This window comes from Trichomycterus rosablanca, chromosome 1 (genome assembly GCF_030014385.1).
Source record: "Trichomycterus rosablanca isolate fTriRos1 chromosome 1, fTriRos1.hap1, whole genome shotgun sequence".
NCBI classification, from domain to species: domain Eukaryota; kingdom Metazoa; phylum Chordata; class Actinopteri; order Siluriformes; family Trichomycteridae; genus Trichomycterus; species Trichomycterus rosablanca.
The window spans coordinates 64,255,370-64,281,381 of NC_085988.1; the positions used below are offsets into that span (position 1 = coordinate 64,255,370).

The 26,012-nt window shown below is 40.6% G+C and overlaps 1 protein-coding gene across 1 annotated transcript in view; it reads right to left on the reverse strand.

Moving 5' to 3' along the window:
• Positions 1–1,740: 1,740 nt before the first annotated feature.
• Positions 1,741–26,012, reverse strand: part of tmtc1 (transmembrane O-mannosyltransferase targeting cadherins 1) — a 101,255-nt gene continuing 76,983 nt past the window's right edge. Inside the window, exons 10-20 of the mRNA XM_062994963.1 lie at positions 24,038–24,205; positions 22,372–22,485; positions 19,409–19,552; positions 19,203–19,311; positions 15,743–15,845; positions 15,484–15,619; positions 12,961–13,105; positions 10,085–10,222; positions 8,004–8,126; positions 4,763–4,840; positions 1,741–4,594 (exon numbers count right to left, since the gene is read on the reverse strand). Of these exons, the coding sequence (XP_062851033.1) occupies positions 4,472–4,594; positions 4,763–4,840; positions 8,004–8,126; positions 10,085–10,222; positions 12,961–13,105; positions 15,484–15,619; positions 15,743–15,845; positions 19,203–19,311; positions 19,409–19,552; positions 22,372–22,485; positions 24,038–24,205 (1,381 nt within the window). The 3' untranslated portion in view covers positions 1,741–4,471. The remainder of the gene's footprint in view (positions 4,595–4,762; positions 4,841–8,003; positions 8,127–10,084; positions 10,223–12,960; positions 13,106–15,483; positions 15,620–15,742; positions 15,846–19,202; positions 19,312–19,408; positions 19,553–22,371; positions 22,486–24,037; positions 24,206–26,012) is intronic.

A 26,012-nucleotide genomic window follows, 5' to 3' on the forward strand; every position in this document is an offset into this window, starting at 1 on the left:
TGGACCCAGTTTTTTTAGAACTTTTACACCCCTATATTTCTGCACAAGGTCCTCAGATAGTGGTCTCTGGTCTGATTTAAAATTCGGATTAGGTACTGTTGGTGGGTAGGTACATTCAGTGTTATATCATTCACTGGAACGCATTACCACAAACTTATCGCCTTTGCTCTTAATTTTTTTTTCTATTGAAACTCAGCTAAAACCTACCTTTTCATTCAGTACTTTCCTCCTCTGTCCTAAGTCTGTTTTTCTCTCACCTTTTGATATGTAAAGTGACCTTGGGTATAAGGAAGGCATTTATTATAGCTTTTTGTTTTATCTTTTGTTTCTAATCCAATTAATCTCTTTAGTATCTGTTCATTTAATCCTCTAGGCCACCCAAGGAGAACACTGTTTCCTTCTTTGTACTATTTAGGGAGTTTTTCTTTGCCACTGTTGACCGCTGCTCGCTCACTAGAGGTTTTCTGGTCATGGAACATGTAAAGTTACTTTGAGAGAGTATGAACATAGTAAACTTTTTACAGACATTTATGCCTAGTTCACACTACACGATTTTTGCCCTGATTTTTACTTGCTGACTGGTTGGTGCTAGATTTGTCGGCTTGGGAACCACTCGGCATTCGCTCGGTGATCAAAACTCGGCTCTCAATCGCTATGTGTGAACTACTCAACAACTCGATCCGAGCGGCTCACAGAGTGCTCGCCGAGCGCTCAGCAACTAAAGAAATATATCTAGCATGTCAAATATCTGGATCTGAGTCACCCAACTGGCAATGAGTGCTATGTCGAACAGCCAATGAGAACGCAAGATACGGTGTGAGGGGAAACGCAGGGGAGGAGGTGTAAAAAGGTGGGACAGGGGCATAATATAGTTTATATCAGAATATATCAGTACACACACAAGTTTTACAGTATTTCTGACCTCATCGTTCTCTACAAAACATAACACCAACATTACATTGCAAAAAATATTTATTAACATCCAACTCACTAAAGAACAATCCATGCAGCTCGCGTAGCCAAATCCACTCAAATTCATTTTTTTTTTCTCCTTGATTGTACGCTGCACAAAGAACTTTGATCTCTCGCTACTTGTTGACGTGCATTTTTGAACGTGGTATCATTAAACCCCTCGTCACTTCTCACGTTTGTTTTCGTGACAAAACATAGTTTGGGAGACCAGAGAAGCTCGCCTGCGATTCCAGTTGGTGATAGATGGTGTAGTGTGAAACTCTCCATCGCCAATCAGTCGTGTAGTGTGAAATATACACCGACTTGAAAGACTCCCGATTATAAGAGATCCAGTCGTGTAGTGTGAACTGTACAGCGACCTGATGACTTGGAAAGTCGTGTAGTGTAAACTTGGCATTAGCAGAGGCAATGTTTCAACCTCTCAGGACCCTGGAGCTCTGCAGCATCCACACTACCTGCAGTACCACAGAGCCACCTAAATATGCTGTAGTTTTGATTTATAATAAGTTCACACAGTCGTCTTGTATTGTACATTGGGATGTTTTTTTTTTAATTAAATAATGATACATGACTACATTGTTTCTGAAATGTGAAAAACAGCTACGACTGAACAAAATGTTTTTAATAACTAGTGATTTAAAAAGAATCAGAATAAAATAAAATGATGAATATTATAAAAAAATGAGCATCACATCACAAATGCGTTGATTTGTTAAACTTCATTTCACCAGTTTATCAGTAAGAAAATAAAAGAGCTTGATATGCAAATCACTGTACAGATCACTACTTTATTTACAGAGCTTAGAGGGTTGGACATTCCACGTTTAGAGTACATACAATCAGTGACAAAAAAGGAACATTCTAGAATAACTAGTATGTAAAAAGGGCATTTCTCTGGCAGAACATGACTCTTATTCCAACTAAAAGTCACTCATACAATCACAAACAATGCACACAAAGCAAAACACACTTTTGTTAATCCTACAGCACTGAATAGTATCTTACCATGTTCACAGAACACAGGTGTTGAGCAAACCAGCCTTTTCAAGCCCTTTTCACACAAGCAATTTAGCTGCGTATTTACCAGTAAGTCAAAACCCCAAGTGATTCCCAGACGTACATCAAGTGGTATCCTGTGAACCACAGCAAAACATTTTGGAATTTAGGAGTTGGGACACCTTTTAAATAGACATGTGCTACTGGAACAACTCCTGAAAGCAAGCATTTGTTACTCAGCTGTGCTGTATCTCCCAGCCTCATACAGCTTAAAGGTTACAAGTGACATTGCAATACTCATTTAGAAGATTTTCAAGAGGTACAACTGAACAAATATGGACCTTGCAAGTAAAAGCCCTACAATGCCACAAGCTGTTTGTGACCAGAAGCTGGGGTTTGAGTGGCCCTGCTCTCTGGGTGGGGGCAGTATTCACTCCTGCCATACACATTAATCATCTGTTGGCTCTGTGACTTCATGCTGTTAGAAGTGGGTAAAAAGTGACCTCCTGTAAGAGAGTGGATCTGCTCAGTGACATCGAGGAAGCACGTGCCATCCCTTCATCTCACCTTATTGGTAGCTATTGTCTGGTACATATTAAACAAAGGGGGTGAAAATCAGGGTAAACAAGAGAAACAAGAAGTTTAAGGAAAATCCTTACACTGACTCACCAATCTGAGATGGGGGAAAAAAAACCAACAAAATCCAATCCTACAGTGGTTAAAGTCATAAAATCACAGTTCTTTACTTTCTACTTCTACATACAGTTACATACTTCTTTAATATCAAGTAATAAGCCAAAGATATCTGCAAAGTAACATTATTATTATAAAGAGCTGTTGGCTAATCATTCCTAGGATTCAACTATTTAATTAAATGAAAGCAAAAGCCCAGTAATGTGTCCATTTATGAGCCAAATCATCTGTAAATGACCACAGAAACTTACAAAAAATACACAACTGATTAACTTGAGTTAAAGTTCTTTTCTTCTTCAGGCCGCTCAGGTGGCGCAGCGGTAAAAACACACGCTGGAACCAGAGCTCGAATACATCGTATCGAATCTCAGCTCTGCCTGCTGGCTAAGGCTGAGCGGCCACATGCACAACGATTGGCCTGTTGTTCAGATATGGGTGGGACTAAGCCAGATGGGGGTCTCTCTCTCATGTCTGGTGCAATTACGACCTCTGCTGGCTGATTGATGGCGCCTGCACAGAGATGAGAAAAGAGTGCTCTCAGGGTGTGTCTCTGCGTACACAGCGCTGAGCTGCACTGCACTCGTGTAAGTGTAGGTGATAAGATGCATACGGCATGCTGCCCACGTGTCAGAGGGCGCGTGGGTTAGCTTCGTTCTCCTTAATCGGAGCAGGGATCGGCATTGGTGGAGAGGAAGCATGACGCAATCGGGCAATTGGACGCGCTAAAAAGGGAGAAAAAAGGGGAGAAAATGCATAAACAAACAAAAAAAGTTATTTTCTTCTTCAGTAATTGCTTCATTCTTATAAAGACTGTAATGGTGATTTATTGCAAAACATTACAGCCATACCAGTTTACTCACTCAATTATACATAAGGGCCATTAAGAAAAAAATCTTTACTTACTGCATCATGCATTTGGGAGTGAACCAGAGTACTTGAAGGATTTAGAATCAGACACTAACACCACTAACCATTCACATTTTCAGCATTTAGCAGACACCTTTATCCAAAGCGACTTACATTACAGTTACAGCATACAGTCTGAGCCATTGAGGGTTGAGCCTTGCTCAAGGGTCCAACAGCAGCAACCTGGTAGTGGTGGGGCTTGAACCAGCAACCTTCTGATTACTAGTCCAGTAGGCTACGGCTTGCTACTAACCAAATAGAATCTGTATTTCACTCACACTGCCAGCTGTGTTTGGTGCTGCCCAAATCAAAGTTCTATTTGTAATGACACATTGGGACTTGCATAGTAACGGTATAGAAAAAAGCATCTCAGGGAAATGCTAAAGAGATTACAAATACAGCTATACTGGCAATTACTCAGAATTTGAGTGTGAAAAGGGCTGGATCTCCCGTCATTAAAACTGAGATCATCAGAAGGTTTGGATAATAGCTCCTATGGTACAATTAGATCAGGACCAAGTGCCCCAATTAGATACATTCTAGACAAATTCACAGAGATTAATCAAATTCAGTTTAGAGGTGTCAAAAAACACCGGTCAAAACATTCAGTTCATATCAGATAGACCTGCAGATTTAGGCAGGCCCAAGATAAATCTTCAAAAGAGTTAATGAGGCTAGTAACTCCTGCTATTTGATACATGTTGAAGCTAACCTGCGTTAGCAATATGCATCTGCTACGTTAAGCCTCTACATTTTTGATTCAGTACTTATTCTCCTCTTACAGATCTTCTGTCACCATTGATTGCAACAGGAGCTTTGAAGGCATCCAGCTCTTCATTCAGCGATCTGTATGTCTGTATTCCATTAGCAGTTCACTCTGGGATGTCTTCAGGTTCTGTTTTCTCTAAGCACCCTGCAGTTTTTTCTCCAGCCTGTCCAGTTTGGCGAGATTCTCTTTAAGCAGTTTGGAACCAGGTGAGAGGTTTAGAGCTCTTTGGTAGTATGTTCTTGCTGCTACGTAGTCTCCCTACGAGGATGCATAGATGGAATGTGTAAGACGCAGGGCAGAAAGTTCTCATGGGCAAATGAAAACCACATTTAAAAAAAAAAAAGAATGTAATGTATTGTAATTTAACACTATGCTTACTATGGGTTTATTTGTTTGCTTTTAATTTTTTGATTTGTAAACCCTTACCTTTATATGTTGTATTCCACCCATGTTCATCCAAGCCTGTGATTGGTCAGGGTTGAGTGAAACAGCAAGTTTATAGCTCTGTGGAACAAAAGATACCTCTATGTAAGTGAATTTTAGAAATACTACAAGAAACTTGTTAGGATTTTTTATGGTTTTTGTTCTATTGTACACTAAATATATTTTCCCCAAAAAGTTTCTTTTTGGCTTGCCACTTTCGCTTTTGTAATTTAATATACTATATACACTGATCAGCCATAACATTAAAACCACCTCCTTGTTTCTACACTCACTGTCCATTTTATCAGCTCCACTTAACATATAGAAGCACTTTGTAGTTCTACAATTACTGACTGTAGTCCATCTGTTTCTCTGCATGATTTGTTAACTCCCTTTCATGCTGTTCTTCAATAGTCAGGACTCTCCCAGGACTGCTACAGAGTAGGTATTATTTGGGTGGTGGATGATTCTCAGCACTGCAGTGACACTGACATGGTGGTGGTGTGTTAGTGTGTGTTGTGCTGGTATGAGTGGATCAGACACAGCAGCGCTGATGGAGTTTTTAAACACCTCACTGTCACTGCTGGACTGAGAACAGTCCACCAACCAAAAATATCCAGTGAACAGCGCCCCGTGGGCAGCGTCCTGTGACCACTGATGAAGGTCTACAAGATGACCAACTCAAACAGCAGCAATAGATGAGCGATCGTCTCTGACTTTACATCTATAAGGTGGACCAACTAGGTAGGAGTGTCTAATAGAGTGGACAGTGAGTGGACACAGTATTTAAAAACTCCAGCAGCACTGCTGTGTCTGATCCACTCATACCAGCACAACACACACTAACACGCCACCACCATGTCAGTGTCACTGCAGTACTGAGAATGATCCACCACCCAAATAACACCTGCTCTGTTGTGGTCCTGTGGGGGTCCTGACCATTGAAGAACAGGATGAAAGCAGGCTAAAAAAAGTATGTAGAGAAATTGATGGACTACAGTCAGTAATTAAAGAACTACCATGTGACAGTGAGTGTAGAAACAAGGAGGTGGTTTTAATGTTATGGCTGATCAGTGTATATAGTGCATATATTCACAACTTCAAATGTACACATATTATTTTTATTTACTACATAGGGATGAACAAAAAAGGTCGTATAAGCATAAACAATATATTAAAAAATGTAAAAGAACAATATATTCAGACACTAAATATAGCAAATAAAATAGGTTTTAGATTTAAATCTTCAAAATAATCACACAAATGAAAAATATACATGTGCACCTAATTGTTAAAAAGTACACAGTCGAGTCACATTATTATGACCACTTCCTACTTTCGACGGCGGCAGTGTGTAGCTCATGAGGGAATTCCTGTTTTGTGAGCTGCCTTGGTGGGTATATAAGGTGTGCGATAGGCTGTCTGCACATATATCTCTCGTTGCTGTCATGGGTAAAAGTAGCATGGGTAAAATTGTCTTCTCTGGGTGGATGGGATGCGGCATGTCACATGGCTAAAAATGTCCGACATTGGTTGGAAGAGCTTGATCAGGAATTCCAAGTACTACTCTGGCCCCCTAATTCCCCAGACTTGAACCCAGTTGAGTGTCTGTGGGACCACCTCGATAGTCATGTTCTCTTTAGAAGAAGAAGAAGATGTACTTTATTTGTCATATATACTGTACATATACAGGTGTACAGTACAATGAAATTCTTTCTTCGCATATCCATTTACATTTACATTTTCAGCATTTAGCAGACGCTTTTATCCAAAGCGACTTACACAATGAGCGGAACACGATGAGCAATTGAGGGTTAAGGGCCTTGCTCAGGGACCCAACAGTGGCAACTTGGTGGTGGTGGGGCTTGAACCGGCAACCTTCTGCTTACTAGTCCAGTACCTTAACCACCAAGCTATCACTGGCCCCCATCCCAGCTTGATTGGAAGCTGGGGTCAGAGCGCAGGGTCAGCCATCGTACGGCGCCCCTGGAGCAGAGAGGGTTAAGGGCCTTGCTCAAAGACCCAACAGTGGCGGCTTAGCAGAGCCTGGATTTGAACTGCCAATGTTCCGGTTGATAGCCTAAAGCTCTACCCACTAGGCTACCACTGCCCCCCCCACGCACCCTCCAGCAGCTGTGGGATGCACTGGAGTCAGCATGGCTCCATATACCTTTGACAACTACCAGGACCTTACTGAGTCACTCCTAGCCCATCTACGTAGCTGCTGTTCGTGCCGCACACAGAAGTTACTCTGAATATTAGCTGGTGGTCATAATAATGTGACTCGACTGTGTATATTAACATTGGTTGAGAAGATTTAACAAAACAAGCTGTTATAGGGAGAAAGCCTCGAGTTCTGAGGGACAGAATAATTAAAATAAAAACCTGCTGTTTTCATTTAAAATTACACATTTATTTAAGGTTTATACAACCTTAATTCCAGAGTGGTAGGAACATTTTGTAAAATGTAATGAAAACAAGCATGTTATTTAGCTGGTTAGTGAAAACATTTAAAATCTTTTCCTTGTACTTTTGTCACTTTAATTAAACTGAATGAAAATGTTAAGTGGATATTTGCATTTGAAGTATAGAAAATAGCAAAAACTAAAGTGCTTCAATATTTGTTTTCTCTCAGTGTACAAGCCTTATCTTAACTTGAACTTTTCAACAGATTTAAAACATCTCTATTGTTGACCTTTTAACCTAACAAAAGCCCTCTGTGACCAAAATAAACCAGAGACAGGGAGCCATAATGTGTCAAGAGAGCTGGAGTTTGTCTAAGGGCAAAGATACCAGCCAAAATCACTATTTGCAGGAAACAAGGGAGACTAAGTGTGTTAAAATGGATTAGAGCATGGAAAGTAAACAGAGGACTCAAACAAAACCGGCTGCTGAAGTTCTGTTAAAATAAGCAGTGTGTGGGTCCAGATAAGAGTGTGCTGTTTTCTGTCTGTCTGTTTTTCACCAACCCACCCCACACATATTAGTGACTCCTCACTGTATAGGAGGTGGTTGTGTTTGTGTTTAAATGAACTCTGACCTTTTTCTAAATATAGGCTATTTTTTCTCCCAATTTTCTTAACTATTTTTGAAATTGAAAAAGACTGAATGAGCAGCAACAGGAAAATGCTACAAAAAGATGAAAAGGAATAACTGAGTGGAAAAATAAACTTGAGATGCAGACTAAATGGGTATGTTGTGCAGTACTGGGAGAGGAGAAAAAGCATGCCAGGGGTGACAGCACCTCAAAGGCTCTGTCCAGCTCATTCATCTCTCGGAGCTGGTTACCCATGGAGAAAAAAAGCTCTGCTCTCACTGCGGGATCTGCCGGCTGCTGCTGCAGTGCTTTATCCAAAGCCTGCAATGCCTAAAATACAAACACAAGCAGATACACTGAAAGGGAAGCACGTCTCCAACCATTATTGTTATTATTTAAGTGCAAATCAATGATTAATAAGCATAAAAAACAAATTCAAAGGTCAAATGGTATTTAGAAACTAATAACATTAGTGCAGCCTCTAGATGTCTGTGGTGAAAACTGATTTGCTATTACAGTAGTGTGTTTCAATTTTGGCTCATGCCTATTGGCAAACCAATTTTAATTTCTTAACATTACAAAGGTGCCTTTGGTGTCACTATAAATTGCAACAGGTACAATTACAGCGAAATTAGCCATCAACCCATCCAGAACATTCAATATGACAAGGGGGGGAGACAGGACAGGAAGACAGGATAAGAAACAAGAAATAATGAACACATTGGGAGAGTAGGAGATTAAAAAAAAAAACAGCAACCAGATTGTGCTCCTTGAGGAGCACACTATGGTAACACGAAAAAAAGCCCCTTGCAGCACACAAGCACATGTAAACATAAAAACATAACATAGTCACATTAGGACACATTAGGATAGTTAGGACATTGGCTAGGCCATGCAACATAAGTCTTAAGTTATTTCATACGTATCCATTTACACTTACTTTATTTTGCGGACGCTTTTATCCAAAGCGACTTACAATTATGACTGAATACAATCTGAGCGATTGAGGGTTAAGGGCCTTGCTCAGGGGCCCAACAGGCAACTTGGCAATGGTGAGGCTCGAACCAGCGACCTTCTGATTACTAGTCCAGTGCCTTAACCGCTGAGCCACCACTGATCTCTGTATCCATCTTCTCTGCAGATTTACTTTATTGGCTTATTAGATTAAATTTTGCCCTATTATGTCCAAGTATTTTCCACCATCAGACAACAACAGTTTGCAGAAAATCAGTCCCAAACCTTGAGGCTCACAGTGCAGGTCGCAGTCAGGTATATAGTAAATGTTTGGATGGTAGTTACTTGTAGTACATGTGTTGAATGCAGCAGATATACTCAGGCATAAAGACTAACTGTGATAAAAGCCAACTCGTTATGGCCAGATTGGATGAAGTATCTCTAATATTGGAAGTAGTGGTGAGTCGTGGCAGTCGTGGTAAGTACCCATCAACAGAGGTCTGAGAAGGGACAAGACATAAAACATCGTCAGGTTGTTGGGCGGCCAAGACTCAGGAATGCCATGATGGGCAAATTGCCATTGTGTGGTACGGATTAACATATGGACTTCTGTGGGTCAAACTGCAGATAATTGTAATACTGGTGATGAGGTGAATAAGTCTGAATGCACAAAGTATCAGTCCCTTCTGTGTATGGGGCTGTGAAGTCGCAGGCCAATAAAAGTGCCCATGCTAACAGTTTACCATCAAAAGCACCAACAATGGAAACCCAAGCATCAGATTGGACATGAAAGAAATGGAAGATGGACAGCTGGCTTACTGAACTCAGTTTTCTTCAGAATTATGTTGACAACAATCATTTACCCATAGAAGAGATGGCACCATGGAGCACTGGAGGACAATCGCCTCACAGCAATAAGAAGTTAAAGTAAATACTCATAAAACCGAACTCGGGAGCCTGAGCTCTCTATGATAGAGAGTCAGCATGTCTGACTGCTGTGCCACCCGAGTGCACAACATTTTTTTAAAGAATTGTGTTCAACCATACTAATGCACACACTAAATGTGCAAACATACCAGAAATATACTCAAACCTCATTTAATTTGAGTTTCCCTTTATTATTATTTTTTCTCTCCTCCAAAAGTGACTTAAGTACACATGTGATTGCAGTAATCAAACACAAAACGGGCTTAATTTCCCATTTTAAACATTAATAAAATAAAAACAACTGTAATTCATTTTCGCTTAAGGCTATTCATTAACTCAAGCTGTTTAATGTGTCTGTGCACGCACCATTTAATTTAGAAAGTCCCATAAAAGACAGAAAGACACACCTCAGTGTGGTTTCCCTGCTTGCTGTAAATGGCAGACAGCAGGCGGTAACACTCAATGCAGCTTTTGCGTTTTGAAATGATGCCAAGTGTCATTTTTTCTGCTTCTTTTGCCTGGCCAGCCATAGCCATAACCTGAGCCTGAGAAGAGACAAATCAAGAGGGAAAAACAAGGATTTAACACATTTTGTTGTTGGTTATTTACTTCCAGCGGATCATATTTAAATTTACACACAATGTATTTTGACCTTGTACCTGAACAAAGAGTACATATTTTAAGCATGATCAAAGATATACACCAACCAGGCATTACATTATGACCACTGACAGGTAAGGTGAATAACACTGATTATCTCTTCATCACGGCACCTGTTAGTGGGTGGGATATATTAGGCAGCAAGTGAACATTTTATCCTCAAAGTTGACGTGTTAGAAGCAGGAAAAATGGGCAAGCGTGAGGATTTGAGCGAGTTTGACAAGGGCCAAATTGTGATGACTAGACGACTGGGTCAGAGCATCTCCAAAACTGCAGCTCTTGTGGGGTGTTCCTGGCCTGCAGTGGTCAGTATCTATCAAAAGTGGTCCAAGGAAGGTACAGTGGTAAACTGGTGACAGGGTCATGGGCAACCAAGGCTCATTGATGCACGTGGGGAGCGAAGGCCCCGCCTCACAACTTACAGGAGTTAAAGGATCTGCTGCTAACATCTTGGTGCCAGATACCAACGGGTAAGGGCTGTTTTGGCAGCAAAAGAGGGACCAACACATTAGTAGGAAGATGGTCATAATGTTATGCCTGATCGAGGTATTTACACACTTATTGATGGACAAAAAAGTTTAGTTACTGTATTAAACCCTTACACATGTAAATGTAGCATTAAATAAATCAAGTTTTAGATATTAATACTACAAATAAAAAAGTTAAAATGATTACTTATTTATTTAATTTCATGTTTATGCTTTACCAACACTTTATCCTGGTCACGGCGCAGCAGGTGGGCGCACTTAAACTTGACGTTTCCCTTAAACTCGACGTGTGTGCGACTGCCGCTTTGTTTAGCGCTTGCCTTGAGCATCATCAAAGTGCAAATATGAGACGAATCTGCATTTGTGTGGAATAACCATCAAATTCACTCTGAAAGCTCCACATGTACCTGTGTATAGCTGGAATTTCCTACTGTATCCCTTTTAAACTTGTGTTATAGCTCAAGGCTCTGGGAAATTGTGAGAATCAGCTTTTCCGAGAGAGTCTAAAACACATCATTAAAAATAGCTTAACGTGACGTAATGTATTAAAAGAACGACACAGGAACACTAAACCTCTCTTAATTATTACTGCTCATAAGTTCTGTTCACTAATGAAATTCCTCGCTCGTTTTAGTACAATAAGTCACGTTAAGCTTTGTGCACCACCACACTCCATAGGAAATAACGGCACAGCCAGTACAAAAGCTGTTGTGCTGCGTCTTATGTGAATGTGTCTTTACGGAATGGAATATGGTATTTCAAGATCAAGCATCTCCACAATTAGGAAGCATAAGAACATTAAGAAGAAATGTCAAGTAATTACCAATAAAGAAGTAAATGTTACGTGCAGGTTTTATTGTATTTTTTATTGATTTTGAACTCTTTTGCAGTTGTATTTCAGTGTTTTTTTTTGTATTACATTATATTTTTGTTAATTTCAGTGTATACGTGTCAAAAACAACCCCATTATTTTACATTAGCCTAAAATATATGCAGCTCCACGGGACCATGGAACACATTAACAGGTTTCCCATACATCCTTGTGGGGAAAAAATACCTTGAAACTCAACGCCACTCTCAGAACCAATTGACCTCGAGCTTCAAGGTACCACTGTACAACATAATTCGAGATAGTTAATATCCGAGATAGATTGTTATATTCCAATGGAAATATAAAATGAATTTTGAAATTGCAAATATATCAAAGGGACTTAAAACCATTTGCAAAACAGAATTGACAAAAATAAACCACAATGCTGCAAAAGCTAATTATTTCTCACCAGGCATTTCAAGCTGTAATTGCCAAAAACAGCCTTGCAATATTCATTAGTGTTATCTAGGTCTGCTTTATCTGTATTAATTTTATGTCAAACAACAATACATGTCCAAATTTAAGTGAATATACAAACTAAAAACACACTAATTAACAAAAACAAAACTGGTGATTACATGTTCTCGCCACTGTAAAAGTCATTTCTGTCTACAAAGCAGCAGGAATTATTTTTGTCAGTGGCTCTGTGAAAGTAATGTGAATCATAGTAGAGGGTCTATGGAGACTTCATTAAACTGCTTTAATGCTCAGTGCTACAGAATCTGTGCTACAGGCTGAGCATTTCGGCTTTTAATAGGCCCTTTAAATTTCCTATAACGATGCTACAATGTCAGCACAATTTTCCCCTAACATATCAGTTCACCTAATTCATTCATTTTTACCAACGGCTTCATCATGGTAAAGGGCGAGGTGGGTCCATAAACCACAGAAAACCATAAATACAAGACAGAAATACAAGACAGGGCAACACACATTTACACAATCACTTACACCTGGTGGTACCTATTAAAGGCAGCCAATTTCCCCCTTTCTGCAGGGTTTAGGAGGTAGGAGAAAACCAGAACACCTAGAGAAAACCCATATAGTCATGGGAAAAAGCCCCTTTGCGGACTGACCAGGACTGTGGGAATTGAAACTATCTCCTTAACACCTGTCATGCTGTCCCACATGCAATACATTATTTTAACTCGGTTCAAAATAAATCTTATCCACAGTTTTCTAACAAGGCTGTCAAAGTAATAAGCCAGTATTAAAAAATAGATTATAAGTATAACACAGAAAAGATCTGATGTTCCAGTCTCACCAGAGCCAGCCAGATATCCTGATTGTCCGGCTGCAGTGATACGGCCTCCTGGTACAGCTGCAAAGCCTCCTCATATCGGCCTGTGTTGTAGTACAGTGCTCCCAGAGGAGTCAGGATATCCACTTTACGCACCACTTGCAGTGCCCTGTGTACACACACACACGCACGCACACGTACACACACACACACACAACACACACACACACACACAGAGGCTTGTACCGTTCCAATTTAGCAGTAAAAACACGTCCTGCCTTCTGAGATTTACACTTTAAATTAATACTGCTTGCTGCCAGTGTTTTGGCGGCAAGCAGTGCTAATTTTAGCAACACATTTTAATTAGTATTAGTCTTTATCATGTGGTGAATAAAGTCATAAAACTAAAAAGACTTCTATTCACAGAAAATACCAGAAGCATGCTGTTTTGATAGGGTTGCCAGATTTTAGCCATGCACAACCACACAGGAACAGGCCTGACCCAGACAACTAACCTAAAAATCACACTGCCAGTAAAAAATCTGATACCTAGAAAATTTGCATAGATTTTAATAAGCTGCAGAATGACACTGTGGGTCAGTTAATTTTTTTAAATGTGCAATTTAAGGAACAACTTAATAGACAAAAAAGATTTCAACCGTAAAATGAGCAATTTTATTAAATGGCCAGTGTGGCCTCTGGCCACAAGCTCCCATTTAAAAACCAAGGGAATTAATACAGAGGTTTTTGATTGGGTCTGTGGAAATCGGTGCCTATGTGGTCCATTTGGGTTTAACTAACAGCTAGGGCTGTCGCGGTAACCGCAATTTTGCAATACCGCGGTATAGACCAGCCAACCGCAGGGCATGCCAAGCAACCGTCACAACCGCGATGTTCACGTATTTTCTTTCTTTTTTTGTTGTTGTTGCAGGGTCCATCTTGTTTTACGCTTACATTCGGGCGTAATAAATGTTAAATAAATTCATAATGAAAATGAGCTAAGAGTGGCATTTTCCCGCCAACTGTTCGCATCCGTTGCTGCTGAGTGTCAGGCTTTGTGTTTTAAGATGGAAACAATGGCAACATTAATTATAGGCAAGTTTATTAATGATCAAATTAAGTTCACACTCAATAAAATACTTGTAATTTAGACTACATTTAAACAGCCTCGGCGTACTAAAACACTTAATGATGGTTAATATGGCATTGCAGCCTGCAAATATTCTCTTGCTGATTTAAATGTATTTTTTCGTTGAATAAAAATGTATTGAAACAAATAATAACTTAAAATGTAGTATATATTGTTATGTTAATTATACCTAATAAATAGATAGTTAATAGTGGCGCGACAACCAGGCTAGATTTCCTCTGCTCTCTAAAGTCGCATGCAAGTACATGTGTATTTGTGCAACGAGCACACCATCAGAGAGTGTTGTTAGTGCTGCCGGGAACATCGCTACCCCACTCAGATGTTGGTTTTTCTAGCGCGCAACAAGGACATGATAACGCAGGTTTAAGGTCTTATAGACTTTATTCTTTATTCTAAACGAAAGGTTTCATTTTATTTTTATTTATTTTTTTTACCATATTTTGATTAGATGTGCATTTAAAATATTTAGCCTAAACAGTTAGCTTTTTTTTCGTTTCACAGTGTATATCTAGCCTAGGCTAGAAGCTAAATTTAAACCTTTTTTTAATAGAGAAAAGCCGTGCATTCTTATTGTGCATCCATGCTCTGTTCTGTATTTAACGATAAACACGCATTTGATTTATCTTAAAGCTGTCTCATCTTTGTCATTTAAAAAGCAATAATATACCAAATTATAGCCTAACAATAAAGCTTGTTTATATAGCTCTAAAATCCAGATAAATTAAGTAATTTAAAAAAAATAATTAAAAAATGGCGCTAATACCGCATATCGCGGTGTTGAGCCACGCTAAATCCCCAAAGGGGAAATTCTTTCACCGCGACAGCCCTACTAACGGCTTCAATTTACACCAAGGTTGTGGTGTGAATTTCCTCCACAGCAAACCCAAAACTTATGTTTATGAACCTCACTTTGCTTCTGTTGTCATGCTGAAACATTTGGGTTTCAATGCTGAACTGTTGGGTCCCTGAGCAAGGCCCTTAACCCTTAATTGCTCATCGTGTTCAGCTCATTGTGTAAGTCGCTTTGGATAAAAGCGTCTGCTAAATGCTGAAAATGTAAATGTAAATGAAACAGTTACCACAAGTTGAAAGAATTGTATGTTATATAACTGATCTTACACACCTGTTAGCAATATGTGAAGATCGCTGGTTCAAACCCCACCCCTGCCAGGTTGCCACTGGTTGCCCTCAATTGCTTAGACTACTATAAGTCACTTTGGATAAAAGTGTCTTCTAAATGCTGAAAATGTAAAATGTAAATGACTGTCCACATACTTTTGGCCATATAGTGCATGTAACGGCTAATACCTGCAATAACTTTATTACAGCTTTAAACTATAACGTTTGAAACCCCGCTCCAACAAAGCTGAGTGACTGATGGGATTTCCGCAGCTCACCTCTTGTACCAGAGTTCAGCCTCCTTACTGCCATTGGAGGAGCGCAGCAGACGAGCCAGATTTACCATGGCAACGTAGTGTGAAGGCTTCAGTTGCACAGCATGCTGGTAATGAACAGCAGCCCGTTTGCTATCTCCTGAAACAGGGGCATGATGAAAGTCATTTGCTCATACATCAGTATGAGAGTGTGAGTATTAATATTTTATTAGCATTGCATTGCCAATATAAATGTTGTCTGGCTGAAAGATTTTCCACTGACCTGTGTCCACCAGAAACACGCCGTAGTTATTATGGAGGTCTGAGCTGTCTGGGCAATTCTCAATGCCTTTGGTGTAAATCTCGTTAGCTTTTGCCGAGCGCTTCTGCAACCAAACACATCCGCAGGCTTCAAAATAGAGCTTTTATTCTTGGTTTTATCACCACGGGAAACTTTTCTGACTGACTGCCTGCCTGCACGGTTCATACAGAGATCCTAAAATAAAACCCATTGACTTTTAAAACACTACATTAGACAATAGAAATTATTTCAAAAATACAGCTCTAATATGTATTTTAGTAATTTATTTAGTAATGTGCCGCAAAGGAAAAGTCATTAAACCGGATCATTTATTGTACCACCCACAAAATGTCAGATGGTGGGATGGTATGCTTGTATATACTATTTAAAAAGAACTAAAAACGTTTGCAGCTGATAAAGTAGGAGGCACAGAGCAAGACAGGATCTGGAAATCTGGGGACAGTGGTAGCCTAGTGGGTAGGGTTTTGGGCTATCAACTGAAAGGTTGAGAGTTCGAATCCCAGCTCTGCCATGCAGCCACTGTTGGGCCCTTGAGCAAGACCCTTGACCCTCTCTGCTCCAGGGGCGCCGTACAATGGTTGACCCTGTGCTCTGACCCCAGCTTCCAAACAAGCTGGGATATTCTAAGAAAGAATTTTGTTGTACTGTACACCTATATATGTATATATGACAAATAAAGGCATTCTATTCTATTTGTTTATGCATTTTCTCCCTTTTTCTTTTTTTACCGCATCCAATTGCCCGATTGCGTCATGCTTCCTCTCCACCAATGCCAATCCCTGCTCTGATTGAGGAGAACGAAGCTAACCCATGCCCCCTCCGACACGTGGGCAGCATGCCGTATGCATCTTATCACCTACACTTTGACGAGTGCAGTGTAGCTCAGCGTTGTGTACGGAGAGACACGCTGAGAGCACTTTTTTCTCATCTCTGTGCAGGCACCATCAATCAGCCAGCAGAGGTCGTAATTGCACCAGTCATGGGAGAGAGATCCCCATCCGGCTTATTCCCACCCATATCTGAACAACAGGCCAATCGTTGTTCATGTGGCCGCTCAGCCTTAGCCGGCAGGCAGAGCTGAGATTCGATACGATTTATCCGAGATCCCAGCTCTGGTTCCAGCGTGTGGTTAAGGAGGGTAAGGTAGGACTAGGGCTCCTCCCGTTGCAACATGCGATCTCCGGAACTGATCCGGGCGCCTGAAGTGTGTGTGTGTGTTTTACACTGAGCTTCACGTGGCTCTCTGTGTGAGATCCGGCACTCTGTGTGGGAAACCAATGACGACAGATGATACGAAGTGGCTGCAGATCGGACACAAGTCTGAGGTGATCCGGCTCTGTTCAGATCTGTCAGATCGGATGATGTGCAGGGGAGATGAAGCGGAAAAATCCAGGAGAGAAAAATCTATATCATTGTAACAGCTACATGCATTAAACAACGCAATATGAATTATATACAGGTTCTTCTCCAAAAATTAGCATATTGTGATAAAGTTCATTATTTTCCATAATGTAATGATAAAAATTAAACTTTCATATATTTTAGATTCATTGCACACCAACTGAAATATTTCAGGTCTTTTATTGTTTTAATACTGATGATTTTGGCATACAGCTCATGAAAACCCAAAATTCCTATCTCAAAAAATTAGCATATTTCATCCGACCAATAAAAGAAAAGTGTTTTTAATACAAAAAAAGTCAACCTTCAAATAATTATGTTCAGTTATGCACTCAATACTTGGTCGGGAATCCTTTTGCAGAAATGACTGCTTCAATGCGGCGTGGCATGGAGGCAATCAGCCTGTGGCACTGCTGAGGTGTTATGGAGGCCCAGGATGCTTCGATAGCGGCCTTAAGCTCATCCAGAGTGTTGGGTCTTGTGTCTCTCAACTTTCTCTTCACAATATCCCACAGATTCTCTATGGGGTTCAGGTCAGGAGAGTTGGCAGGCCAATTGAGCACAGTAATACCATGGTCAGTAAACCATTCACCAGTGGTTTTGGCACTGTGAGCAGATGCCAGGTCGTGCTGAAAAATGAAATCTTCATCTCCATAAAGCTTTTCAGCAGATGGAAGCATGAAGTGCTCCAAAATCTCCTGATAGCTAGCTGCATTGACCCTGCCCTTGATAAAACACAGTGGACCAACACCAGCAGCTGACATGGCACCCCAGACCATCACTGACTGTGGGTACTTGACACTGGACTTCAGGCATTTTGGCATTTCCTTCTCCCCAGTCTTCCTCCAGACTCTGGCACCTTGATTTCCGAATGACATGCAAAATTTGCTTTCATCCGAAAACAGTACTTTGGACCACTGAGCAACAGTCCAGTGCTGCTGTTTCTGGTTCAAAAGTGGCTTGACCTGGGGAATGCGGCACCTGTAGCCCATTTCCTGCACACGCCTGTGCACGGTGGCTCTGGATGTTTCTACTCCAGACTCAGTCCACTGCTTCCGCAGGTCCCCCAAGGTCTGGAATCGGCCCTTCTCCACAATCTTCCTCAGGGTCCGGTCACCTCTTCTCGTTGTGCAGCGTTTTCTGCCACACTTTTTCCTTCCCACAGACTTCCCACCGAGGTGCCTTGATACAGCACTCTGGGAACAGCCTATTCGTTCAGAAATTTATTTCTGTGTCTTACCCTCTTGCTTGAGGGTGTCAATGATGGCCTTCTGGACAGCAGTCAGGTCGGCAGTCTTACCCATGAATGCAGTTTTGAGTAATGAACCAGGCTGGGAGTTTTTAAAAGCCTCAGGAATCTTTTGCAGGTGTTTAGAGTTAATTCGTTGATTCAGATGATTAGGTTAATAGCTCGTTTAGAGAACCTTTTCATGATATGCTAATTTTTTGAGATAGGAATTTTGGGTTTTCATGAGCTGTATGCCAAAATCATCAGTATTAAAACAATAAAAGACCTGAAATATTTCAGTTGGTGTGCAATGAATCTAAAATATATGAAAGTTTAATTTTTATCATTACATTATGGAAAATAATGAACTTTATCACAATATGCTAATTTTTTTATATACATTTTTTATATATTTTTTTAATACTAGTATTACATATTAGTATGAACTATTTTTTGTTCTGACAATCGAAAATTTTTGGAAAAGAAAAAAAAAAGTAATTAAGGGACAGACTGATCAGCATTTTAAGAAACACTGTGCATGATTAGCCAGAGGCAGATTCTGTTTGGGAAATGGCACACCACCACTAACTTAGGAAAGACATCAAACCAACTTTAAACCATCTACGTTGACAACCTTTTTAATATGGATAATCCATAATTTTGCAGATTTTGAACGAAAAAAAGAACAACAACAAAATCTGACCTACAGCTGATCTTATTCTCTCATCGCTTAATAACAACATCTCTAGCAATGGCTGATGAATAAAGTTGATCAGAGAAACGAAAAGCCACCTGGTCAGCGTAGAAAGAGGCCAAGCTGGAATAGGCATCAGCAAAATCTGGCCCATAGTGAATGGAATCCTTCAGCATTTGCTCAGCTTCTTCCTCCTTCCCCTGAGACCTGCACAACACGATCATCACTACTACTGTTATTATAACTAGAACAAAGGCTACAGGGAGGCACATGTATGAGTGTACATGTGTGTTCATATCATTACTTGAGGAGGTTTCCCAGGTTAAAGAGAGCTCGGCTGTGTTGAGAGTTGATGTCTAGAGCCTTCCTGTAATAGAGCTCTGCCTCCTCCGCATCGTGAGTCAGCGTGCCCAAATTGTTCAAGGCACTGGCATGCCGGGGGTACAGCCTAGAAAAAGAACACAAGAAAGACAGGCACAATTACAGAGAGACAACCATGAAACAGTCATGTGAATTACAGCATAGGGTCCATGAAGGCTTTATGAAAGTGCTCAAGGAACTTGCTAAGCAGAACATTTTCAAATGTGCCTTAAGAAAATGCCAGTAGAAAATGCCAGTAGAAAATGCCAGTAGACACTTCTTAAATAGCAAGTGTATACTGTATTTAGACAGTAAGAAAACAATGCCAAGACATTTCTTAAATAAACTGTATATAGTCAGACACGAACTGTCTGGCACAAAATGTTCAACTGTATCTCAAACTGGGCAGCCGAGACATGTCTGGTGTCTTCTTTATTAGATTTGCATTCAAGCCATAGCTATAAGACTAATGTAGCCTAAGTCCAGAATACCTTCTTACTCAAAATCTTCTTGAGGTAATACAATTTGTAGAGGTCTGTAGAGAGGGGACCTCTTGCAAAGCTTGCAGTAGTCTGGGACTCATCTCATCTGCTCCTGCAAAGTCACTTAGCATATCAGTATGCACAATGGAGGCTGTTTCCTGTCCACTTTTAATCTCATGAGCTCAGAGACGACCAGGATTTACTGGCGCCATGTCATTGATGGTAATACTGGAATATTATTCCTTATCCTGCTGTAGTATAGTCTGGGGCTGTTAACTTGTGTGAAAAGGCAAGGCAAGGCAAGGCAAGTTTATTTGTATAGCACCTTTCATACACAGTGGCAATTCAAAGTGCTTTACATAAGGAAAAATTAAAAATTAAAAGCATTAAAACATTCCTGAGATCTAGAACCTCAGAAAGAGAACCAAGCCATCTAGATGTGATGTTAAGGTGTCCATATGTTTTTTGCCACTATAGTAGGCTGTCAGTATTTATTGTTGTGTATACAATAAAGTATGTCAACAGCGAAATAGCTCGGCAGCTTAGAATCAAAAAAGACCTGCAATGTATCCAAAGCCACTTACTGATTACAATGCAAGCAACTGGACAATAACGGCCTTGCTCAGGGGCCCAACAGTGGCGACTTGGTAGCTGTAAGGCTTGAACCGGTGACCTTCTTGTGGATAATCCAATACTTTAAACGCCCACTTACAGTGTATCACAAAAGTGAGTACACCCCTCACATTTCTGCAGATATTTAAGTATATCTTTTCATGGGACAACACTGACAAAATGACACTTTGACACAATGAAAAGTAGTCTGTGTGCAGCTTATATAACAGTGTAAATTTATTCTTCCCTCAAAATAACTCAATATACAGCCATTAATGTCTAAACCACCGGCAACAAAAGTGAGTACACCCCTAAGTGAAAGTTCCTGAAGTGTCAATATTTTGTGTGGCCACCATTATTTCCCAGAACTGCCTTAACTCTCCTGGGCATGGAGTTTACCAGAGCTTCACAGGTTGCCACTGGAATGCTTTTCCACTCCTCCATGACGACATCACGGAGCTGGCGGATATTCGAGACTTTGCGCTCCTCCACCTTCCGCTTGAGGATGCCCCAAAGATGTTCTATTGGGTTTAGGTCTGGAGACATGCTTGGCCAGTCCATCACCTTTACCCTCAGCCTCTTCAATAAAGCAGTGGTCGTCTTAGAGGTGTGTTTGGGGTCATTATCATGCTGGAACACTGCCCTGCGACCCAGTTTCCGGAGGGAGGGGATCATGCTCTGCTTCAGTATTTTACAGTACATATTGGAGTTCATGTGTCCCTCAATGAAATGTAACTCCCCAACACCTGCTGCACTCATGCAGCCCCAGACCATGGCATTCCCACCACCATGCTTGACTGTAGGCATGACACACTTATCTTTGTACTCCTCACCTGATTGCTGCCACACATGCTTGAGACCATCTGAACCAAACAAATTAATCTTGGTCTTATCAGACCATAGGACATGGTTCCAGTAATCCATGTCCTTTGTTGACATGTCTTCAGCAAACTGTTTGCGGGCTTTCTTGTGTAGAGACTTCAGAAGAGGCTTCCTTCTGGGGTGACAGCCATGCAGACCAATTTGATGTAGTGTGCGGCGTATGGTCTGAGCACTGACAGACTGACCCCCCACCTTTTCAATCTCTGCAGCAATGCTGACAGCACTCCTGCGCCTATCTTTCAAAGACAGCAGTTGGATGTGACGCTGAGCACGTGCACTCAGCTTCTTTGGACGACCAACGCGAGGTCTGTTCTGAGTGGACCCTGCTCTTTTAAAACGCTGGATGATCTTGGCCACTGTGCTGCAGCTCAGTTTCAGGGTGTTGGCAATCTTCTTGTAGCCTTGGCCATCTTCATGTAGCGCAACAATTCGTCTTTTAAGATCCTCAGAGAGTTCTTTGCCATGAGGTGCCATGTTGGAACTTTCAGTGACCAGTATGAGAGAGTGTGAGAGCTGTACTACTAAATTGAACACACCTGCTCCCTATGCACACCTGAGACCTAGTAACACTAACAAATCACATGACATTTTGGAGGGAAAATGACAAGCAGTGCTCAATTTGGACATTTAGGGGTGTAGTCTCTTAGGGGTGTACTCACTTTTGTTGCCGGTGGTTTAGACATTAATGGCTGTATATTGAGTTATTTTGAGGGAAGAATAAATTTACACTGTTATATAAGCTGCACACAGACTACTTTTCATTGTGTCAAAGTGTCATTTTGTCAGTGTTGTCCCATGAAAAGATATACTTAAATATCTGCAGAAATGTGAGGGGTGTACTCACTTTTGTGATACACTGTACATGTTCTATTGATGTACTTCAACACTCACTCACTCACAGTCATACACATCCAGCCACCCACACACTAACCTGAGGGCTGTTTTATAGTGGTGAATGGCTGCCTGGTTTTGCCCTTTATCCTTTAGGAAGTTAGCATAGTTGTAGTGAACTTTTGCATTGTGAGGTAATGTTTCAATACCAGACCTAGAGAGAGAGAAAAAAACAGAGAGAACAATTCAGATCACTTAAATACAAAGAAGAGACAAAGCTGTCCGCACCCACATTAAAGCTAGTGATCCATTTCAAACAAAAAATGTCGTTTCAAAGCATTAGAAGCCAAAAAGACTCTGTGGTTTTAGTTTGTACAGTGTGGTATGTGTGGTTTCCAGAACAACACATCTTCAGTATGAAAAGCCATTGTATTGTAAAGCTTGGTTGACAGTGTCACCCATGTTGCCACAGTTTCATATTCATTGCAAGTTTTTGGTAGCTCTTGTATTATTTTTCCAGTGAATAAATAAAAAAAGCCATAGTTCTTTGTCAAATTTCCAAAACTTTGATTTGAGCAAGGTTGTCCAAACATTGCAGTCATAATAAATGCATTTTCATGATATTTTGTGTATTTAAGTAATAAACTACACCTTCTGGTTATGCAACTAGTAACTGTAGCCCATCTGTTTTAGGTCCACATTGTCATCCCAGAGTATCCTTTATAGGTACACTTTGTCACTCCCTGTACCCTATTTATCAATCAAACAGGACCCCTCATGTTATTTGGGTGGTGGAGCATTCCCAGCACCGCAGTGACACTAATTAGGAAATAACATGGTGCTGTGTTGTGTTGGTATAAATATATCTGGCGCAGCAGTGTTGTTTATATTTTTATACACTAAGAGGAGAACAAAAGTAGAACAAATCCAAAAATATAAAGCCAAACAGCATTGTGTGATTTGAAATTGTCCACAGATAAAACACTAGTGGACAAACAAACAAATAAACAAACATTAATGACAGAAACAGTAGTTACTTGTTACACAAGATTAATCAGTTTACAAGTTTAATGTCAAACACAGTCAGGGACAATTTAGTGTCTCCAATTCACCTCACTTGAATGTCTTTGGACTGTGGGAGGAAACCAGAGCTCCCAGAGAAAACCCACACAGACACAGGGAGCACATGCAAACTCCACACAGAAAGGACCCGGACCACCTCACCTCGGGATCGAACCCAGGACCTTCTTGCTGTGAGGCGACAGTGCTACCCACTGAGCCACCATGCCACCCCAATCAGTAGTTGTACACCAACAAAGTTCATCTACTGTATATGGTTGGTGTAGATTATAAAATAACCAATAAATGCACCATATAGCATAAAGTAATTAATAAAGTGCTTGGTGAGTGTATATTATTTCAGTTCATGTTTAAAAAAAATTCTTAATTTAGTTCATGCAAATCTTGATATTGAGAATACTGTATATTGAAATAGTCAGTATTTTACACACCTAGTAAAAACAATGAAACTAATATGGCAATAACTAATAATAAGGGAGGATTTGGGTTATTCTAAGTCCAAAGATGTTCAAATGTGCACAATCTCATTCAGTTATTTGCTCCGATTGGTATCAGTTCACCACTCCATTAAACCTATTTTATTATTTTTGAGTAAGTCTCTGGCTGATTGTTCAGCAGTGATTCATGTTTAATTAATTTCATCATTTTAAGTACTCTGAGAAGGCCAAACCAACAGACACACAGACCTGAAGAGGGCCTCTCGGGAAAGCCAAATCTCATTCTGCTGCACTGTCTTCCAGGAGAAGAGGAGAAGCAGAAGCAGCATGGAGATGGTGAGCGCAGCTGCACCCCATCGACTCAGCAGGGCACATAGCCGGTTCAAACCATGCACGACCAAAATACAGTAGCCCATACTGCAAAAAAGAGGAAGGATGGGGTGTTAGGTGAAATGTGAGAATAAATATGAAGGGAAGGACAGACATCACTTACTTGCCAAGTTTCTGAGAAAGTCTTAATACTAGCATGCTGGCAAGAAATATAGAACTGCGCTGGCACTGGTTCAGATGTTCCATTTGCAAAATCAAATTCTGGAAAAACTGTAATACCACAATGGGGCTTTTTCTTCAATTACATTTTATGTGCATTATTTTGCAGTGCAGTTAGAATGTAGAATGAGAAAAGAAACAAGCTGTAAAATTTATGAAAACAGGAAAATGACGTAAAGGAAAGTTTCAGCATGTCACTGCTAAAATAAATCATAAATCAAATACATGTTGAACTAGTGGAGAAGCTTTACGATTGTTTTCTTTTTATAAAAATAAGTTTATAAAAACGTTTTAATAAATAGGTGTCAATCTCTTTTTTTTAATGCATTTTTTCCCTTTTTTCCTCCCGATTTTAGTGCGTCCAATTTTTTACCCAATTGCGTTATGCTTTCTCTCTACTGGTGCTGACCCCCGCCCCTGACTGAGGAGAGCGAACTGACCCACGCCCCCTCCGACACGTGAGCAGTCGCCGACTACATCTTTTCACCTGCACGAGGCGAGTACTTATGTGATCAGCTTTGTGCACGGAGAGCCACATCCTGATCAGCATCATTCCTCTACTCCGTGCAGATGCCATCAATCAGCCAGCAGAGGTCGTAATTGCACCAGTTATGAGGTCCCTATCCGGCTCCGTCCCTGGATGAACAACAGCCAATCGTTGTTCATATAGCCGCCCAGCCCAGCTGGATGGCAGAGCTGAGATTGGACACGATGTATTAGAAATCCCAGCTCTGGTGTGCTAGCGCAGTGGTCCCCAACCACCGGGCAGAAAGAATGAATAATTAGAGATTGCTAGAAAAGCAGTTTTCACTGCTTCTATTTCGGGTGTTATTGTCTTATTGTCACCCCTAGGTGGGAGCAGCGTGTCGTTGCAGCGAAGAAAGCTCATTTTACACCGTTTGTGAGCAATATTATTAAATCCTCCCTTCCCGGCCGGTCCGTGAAATTATATCTCATATGAAACCTGTCCGTGGTGCAAAAAAGGTTGGGAAACGCTGTGCTAGTGTATTTTACCGCTGCGCCACCTGAGCGGCCAATCTCTTTTTTTAGGAATACACTGCAACATGGTGCCTCATCTGCCATTTACCAGAATGATTAAGTAATGTGATAATTATGAAAATAAAACAAGATTTTACAGGCCATATCACAATCACTATAATTCCCTATAGTACTTCATTACCTAGTACATCACTTTGAAATTAAAACTCAAATCAACCGTGATGCACCTTTCATCTTAATTAGTTTTAAAAGCCCAGCGCATATTTTGTAATGTGCACTGCTATTAAATTCTACTCCATGTATTTAAATTCCATAAATACATTTCGATAATGTGGGCTTTGCTGATACACCAAATTTATCATTAGGAAAACCATGAATAATGCATTTAAGAATCTAATAATAGACTAAGAGTAGAAGACTAAGAGAAGAAGGCCATTATTTATCATATATACGTATACACGTGTACGGTACAATGGAATTTTTTCCCCCACAAATATCAGCTTGTTTGGTGGCTGGGATTAGAGAGCAGGGTCAGCCATTGTACAGCACCCCTGGAGCAGACAGGGTTGAGGGCCTTGCTTAAGAACCCAACAGTGGCTGCATAGCAGATCCCAAAGCTCTACCCACTAGGAAGGAACCCTGGAGAAATTTTAGTCTTTGTAGGCCATGGTTAACT